Here is a 6,811-nt window from a genome sequence, read left to right on the forward strand (position 1 = left end):
ACACACACACACACACATAAACTTGGCTTGGTGAACGTGAAGAATTTTGACTATAATATATAAAAATATTGTGTAAGGTAATGTAACCTGTGTAAGGAACATGAATGTGCATCAAACCTTGCTTGTGCCCATAAATCATTCAAAGGTTTTGAATTTTAATTGTATTTTTATTGTGTGTGTTTATTGCATGCCATATGGTGTGTACAAACCCCAGAGTATGTGAGCGGAATGGTGCGACAACAATTTCCCCTCCGCACTCCGAGCATTTAATAATCACTCCGCTCCGAGTTCACCATTTCCCGCTCCTGCTCCACTCCTCGCTCACTGATATCAGAATCACCGCTCCACGGCTAAAGTATTTCAGTATGTTTGAAATATCACAGTTCTGTTCATAACGTATATTAAAAGAAAAAAATAAAATAAATAAAATGACAGGAGCGTTTCAAAGTGGATTATTGGAACACTACTAGTGTGCAAACTTTTTTTCTACCACATGACAAGCTAATAACATGGTTGTCAGCATTAAAAGGTAGGCTATTGATGCTTTTTGCAGTGCAAATTTTGTTTGTGATGAACAATTACATTATTTTACCTACGGATCGCTGCATTTCTTACAGATTTCTGCTCATTCGAAATCTGATGCAGATGAAGTAGCACTGTATAAGATTACATTTGTTTTAATGCATTATTGAGAGAGCGATTTGCGTGTGAATGTGTTGTACCTGTTTAAATCATGATTTCACCTGAAAATATTCAGGAATATAGAGAGAACAAACAAATTCCTTAATGACTACCCTATAACTTCCCGCTATGTCATTGCCGTCAACATAGCCTTCACATTCTTTCTGATTTGAGTGATCCTTCTCTATCAAGCTAGCTAAATATGTTTAACGTGAATGCTAAATGTGCAGTTATATTACGGGCCGTTGGCATGAATTGTAATCGTGATGGAGCGCTCTTGGAGCAAATGAAAACCACGACGCTCCGACTTTTAAAAAATCCGCTCCTCGCTCCATTCAAAATCACACCGCTCCACTCCACTCACATACTCTGGTACAAACTGCATGACTAGATTTGCTATGCTAAACAAAGCAGCCTGGCACACTTGATTTCAGTAGGGTTAAATTAATATCATCATCCAAACTGTATATTATTGCTCTTTTGAAACTCAAAATGATTTGTTCATAAATCAGGACTGATTCATTCAGAAAATTCGACTCACTAACTGAATGACCTGCTTGCAAAAGTTCTCAAGTTACACAAGGCCACACAGTTCAATCTGATTACCAACTATTGTAAAGGACAGACAAGAACTACAGTGCACCCGGCTTATGAGATAAAGAAAGAAAGCTTTTTTTAACAATATGCAAATCTTTCATATCTTATAAAGTGCTGAATTAAACTGCTTCTAAGTAACTGTTCTTTTTTTGTCATTATTAAACTGGGAAAGCGTACCACTTCCATTTGCACATTTTCAATTTGCAAACAAAGAAGTAATTAAATACATTTCAATATACTGGGGTCATTAAAGTGCGTTTCTCCAGCATTGCACTTGTTTTTTTTAAATGACAGTTTCTCTAATCTTTTTATTGGTTAGTTGGTCTAATTGGTTTATTAGTCTGCAGTCCTAATTCTCTCTGCGTTAAACTGATGCTAATGCCTTGCAAATGAGATGCAAAACACTTTGTTAGTGGACCGAAGTTCTAGAACTTGTTCATTTTCATCAAATTAATTATAAAGATGCGTCACAAGCCAACATAGAACATTGCGATTCCAGTTGCATCATGGTGCTGTTGTTCCATCTTTGAGATTTTCTGGAACCATTGGCGAAATGGTGTTGGGTGGTGTTTGTTTGGCCATACAGTGCTTGTAGGTCACAAGAGGTTGGCTTCATACTCCATACAAGAGCTCAAAGTGTGTTCATGGGATATCTGTAATGATGGCTGCCACTGAAAGAGTTTGTGTTTTTGGACCATGTGTTGGTGCAGGGTTTGAAGGTTGCTCCTTGGTGCCCTCCATCTATCCACTGGAGACACTGCACAACTCGCTGTCCCTCAAGCAGGTGGATGAGTTCCTCACTACGTTGTGTAAAAACGGGAGCGAGACACAATTCAAGAGGCTCAAATGTAAGTGGATGAATACTTTGACGTTCATTGTTACACTTGATTATCATTAAATCTATTTTACATGAGGATGTTGATCACACTTGCATTAAAGTTAAAGTATTTACACTGAACTGACACCAAATGCCATTGTATAGCTATAAACTGCTTAAATTGTCTGAATTGCCACTTACATTTAAAATAGGCCTTAGTGTTTAGGTTCTTTATTGACGTCAACGGTTCCATGAAGAACCTTTAACATCCATAGAACCTTTCCATTCCACAAAAGTGGATATAGGTTATAGTGGAAAAAGGTTCTTTAGATTTTTAAGATGTTCTTCACACTAAAAATGCTTTTAAACAACTGTTCACTGAAAGATTGTTTGGGGAACCCAAAAATTTTTCTTCTGTGGCATTGCTGTGAAAACACCCTTCTGGAACCTTAATTTTTAAGAGTGTATATTATTTTCTTTTCTCTTTAGCCCTGTCTGCCATGTTTGAGTCACACTCCCAGCCATCCTTAGATGTTGATAATCAGGAGACACCAATATCAACCCCGGTCCGGAACCAACCAGCTTCACAGTCTCTCTGGTGTGAGTATACTTCACTTTACCATCATATACACCCACTTTATTAGGTACACCTTGCTTGGACCTTCTTTTGCCTTCAGAACTGCCTAAATTCTCCATGGCATAGATTCAACAAGTTGCTAAAACATTCCAGAGAGATTTTTGTCCATAATGACATGGGGATAAATTTTTTTTCCGTTTTTTATTTTTCTGGACTCCTTTTTAATGGTTAAATTAAATTTTATAGGGGTGCCGCCCCCCTAATATAATGTCAGGGGAAACACTGATATGAGTGTAGTGAACTCATTGTCATGTTCAAGAAACCAGTTTGACACAATTTGAGCTTTGTGACATGACACCTCTGCTGAAAGTAGCCATCACAAGATGGATACACTGTGGCCAAACCCTAGAGATGGTTGTTTGTGTGTGAAAATCCCAATGGATCAGCAGTTTGTGAAATACTCAGACCAGCCTGTCTGGTACGAACAACCATGCCATGTTCAAAGTCACCCAAATCACCTTTCTTCCCCTTTCTGATGCTCTGTTTGAACTTCAGCAGATCATCTTGACCATGTCTGCATGCCTAAATGCATTGAGTTGCTGCCATGAGATTGGCTGATTACATATTTGTATTAAGGAGCAGTTGAACAAGTGTTATAGTAAAGGCAAATGTTTGACATGGTATTGTCATCTTATAACTGTCATAGTACCTTTTTTCATTAGGATAAGGCACTTTTGAGGGCACTTTAAATGGTCACTCTTACTGGACGAGACATGAAACCTCTTATTTGGTGCAAAATTTAGTTGTCAGGTTTATTCTAGTTTTTAGCTCTGCCATTTAGATGATTACTGTTGGCTTTTAATGCCGCAGTTTCCCCTGAGAGTTTAGTGATTTATGTTCAGTCTGTGGCTTTAGGAGCAGCTTTCAGTAAAAATCTAGGTTGCGTTAGTCACTGCGTTGTCTGCCTCTTTGTAACCCATTTACTATAATATCATTGTTTGTAAAAGTGGGGCCAGGAACATGCTGGAAGATAAAAGTATTTTTCAGATTAATAGTGTAATTGTTCTGTTTTTGGTTATGTAACATTAGTTCTATGAGGCACTTTATGTAGGACAATACAGCAATATCGGTTATATAAATGTGGCCATGTGAAAAGATGATTTATGAAACAAATACTAAGAATCTGCCAACAGGTTCTAGTTTGGCTGACTTTATATTATGTTTTTTCAAATTAATTTCGAGTGCTGTGATTGATTACTGTGACACAAGCGGTACCAATTGGAATTGCTATTGGTTATTCAGATACTGAAGCCCCACCCCAAAATCACACACCATCGGTTGAGCCAGTGTTGTTGTGTTAGGATACAGGATGATTAATGTAAATTAATATATAAAACGTTATATATACTACTGTTCAAAAATGTTAATTAATACTTTTTTAGCAAGGATGCATTACATTGATCAAAAGTGACTGTAAAGACATTTATAATGTTGCATAAAATGTCAATTTCAAATAAATGCTGTTCTTTTGAACTTTACACAAAAATATTATGCTGCACAAATGTTTTCAAGATTGATAATTATAAGAAATGTTTCTTGAGCACAAAATGAGAATATTGGAATGATTTCTGAAGGACACTGAAAACTGGAGTACTGATGCTGAACATTCAGATTTGCCATTGTAATAATAATTTTTGAAAATAGAATAATTATAATAATTAAAATATTGGACACTATTCCTATTTTTACTGTATTTTTTATCAAATAAATGCAGCCTTGGTGAGCATATAAGCAAAAACATTTAAAAAATCTTACAGATCCTAAACTTTTGAACAGTAGTGCATAAATGTTTTCTTTTTAACTAAAATATATTTTTCCAACTAAAATTAGATGCCATTTCATTTAAAGTAAATTTGATTAAATAAATGATTATGACATTATTAAATTTAAAGGATTTTTTTGCCAAAGCAAAAACTACAAATGAAAAATAAATTTGAAAGACAAGGACCTTTAACTCTGTGTGTTTGTGTGTGCAGACGCCAGCGGCCCTCCCAGTACCGTATCCAGTGCCGGGCCCTCGTCTCCATCTGTACCAGAGCCCTCATCCAACTTCAGATTCAACAGCGAGTAGAAACATTTTTTACTCTTAGATCAGTTTCACAGTGTCTGTTTTAAAGGATTGAGGTTAAGATTGATACGGTCCTAGTTATCTACTTGGAAGCTGCTAATATTGTACTATCTGCACTTCTTCCTGAACAATACAGAGCCTCTTTGGCTGGATTCAGCTGATAGTTTGATCTGTCAGCAAATACAGCTCTGAAACCAGTAATTAGCTCTTCCGCTGTACTTCTGAGCTCCGGTGGAGTTGGATAGTAATTATGATCCCAGATTCAGCGGCAGAGAGACAGAGACATTACAGACAATAGTAATTGTCTGTGCATCTTTTTTTTTCCACCATACAGAGTAATGCAACTCAAATAAATACTCAAAGAAGCATACAAGTCCACATTAAAAATGTATTTAATCATTCAGATCCATTCACGTAATTTTAATTGTACCACTATTTTTTTTCAGTTTGTGTATATTAGAATTATTTTATGATTTTTTTATGTTTGATTTCTTTTTTGATCATGTGATTTGCTTTTAGATTTACATAAACATTGCTGTATTTTTATTATATGAAATGCAAAGGTATTGTTTGAGAATGATTCAAGGGATAGTTCACCTAAAAATGAATATTCTGTCATCATTTACTCACCCTCATGTCATTCAGAACCTGTATGAATTTATTTCTTCTGTTGAATATAAAAGAAGATATATTGAAGAATGTTGGTAACCAAAAAGATGATGGCACCCATTGACTTGCATAGTATTTTTTTTTTCCAAACCATGGAAGTGAATGGCTACCGTCAAATGTTTGGTTACCCACATTCTTCAAAATATCTTCTTTTGTGCTCAACGAAAGAAACTCGAACAGTTTTGGAGCGACTTGAAGATGAGTAAATGGCAGAATTTTTATTTTGAGCGGGATCCATCCCATAAAATGAGCTGCAATAGACTTTTCAAGAATGTTCAGCTGTTTGCAATCTGCTGTTGTGTTTACTCTGTAAAGTTGAAAGTATATTTAATTTTAGAGACTTATATTACTTAATAAAATAGCTTTAAAAGTGTCTGATATTTTTTTATGAGTGAAAGGCCTACACTGAATCACTGTGACTTATACCTGGCGTGATTTGTTGTTCTCTCCGACCTAATTGAGGTTTTGAAATTCAATCTGTGGTGCCAGTCTCAAAGAGTGTGATGCAAAACAATAATGATGACTCATGCTTTGCCCTCAGCTGTGCTGCTGTGTTGCTATAGTGACGGATTCTCATCCGCTTATTGACTTCAGCTGAATGAGTGACTGAACGTGTGTGTGTGTGTGAAGACAGCGAGCAATCGCAGCCTTCGCAGGCAACCCGCGAGCTAAAGATGAAGTCATAAACTGTGCTCTGTTAGCTCATTTTCATTCACATGGGGACAAATATGCCAAACGTCCAGTGGCTATTTTCCCACAGGGACCTGATGGAGTGGAATAGTTAAATATAATACAGAATCGGGCCTTTTAAGTTAATGATATTGTGCATATTCACTTAGCCTAGTTTGAATTGCATAGTAGCTCAGTCATTCTTGAGACATGGGACAAAACAGGTCCAGCAAGGGTAACTGCTATTAGGTTTAAAAATAAAAATATTTTCAATTTTAAATGTCATGAGGGATTAATAATAGAATGTATTTAACACAATTATCACCTTCAATTTAATTTTCTCATTATTATACCAAATCTATGTTTCTTAATGTCCTCTCACTACATCTAAAACAGTGTGTCCACAGAGAAGGGTTCAATCATTCATATGCAATAAAATGGATAAAAAAAATTTTTTAATGATGAAATAGAGCTTGTTTTATCAAAAGCAACACTTAATAATATCTCCTATCAAAGCAAGGTTGTTTTTTAATGACACATGCATGTTTAATACGATTTTAAGGTTGCGTCCCCACTTTTTGTCAACACCGTCAGACATTCAATAAAATGTAATAAAATCAGGGAATATCAGGGGCAGCTGTTACTCTAAAGGACCCCCTTGCCACAGTTCACC

The 6,811-nt window shown here is 36.0% G+C and overlaps 1 protein-coding gene across 1 annotated transcript in view; it reads left to right on the forward strand.

The window, feature by feature from the left end:
* The window catches only part of LOC107753644 (inositol hexakisphosphate and diphosphoinositol-pentakisphosphate kinase 1-like), a 35,648-nt gene extending 30,440 nt beyond the window's left edge, over window positions 1-5,208 (forward strand). The window contains exons 26-29 of the mRNA XM_016569853.1: window positions 1,989-2,126; window positions 2,585-2,695; window positions 4,709-4,799; window positions 4,937-5,208. Coding sequence (XP_016425339.1) covers window positions 1,989-2,126; window positions 2,585-2,695; window positions 4,709-4,799; window positions 4,937-4,961 — 365 coding nt within the window. The 3' untranslated portion in view covers window positions 4,962-5,208. The remainder of the gene's footprint in view (window positions 1-1,988; window positions 2,127-2,584; window positions 2,696-4,708; window positions 4,800-4,936) is intronic.
* Window positions 5,209-6,811: the final 1,603 nt, after the last annotated feature.

This window comes from Sinocyclocheilus rhinocerous, unplaced genomic scaffold (assembly GCF_001515625.1).
Source record: "Sinocyclocheilus rhinocerous isolate Xijiao unplaced genomic scaffold, SAMN03320098_v1.1 scaffold200, whole genome shotgun sequence".
NCBI classification, from domain to species: Eukaryota; Metazoa; Chordata; class Actinopteri; order Cypriniformes; family Cyprinidae; genus Sinocyclocheilus; species Sinocyclocheilus rhinocerous.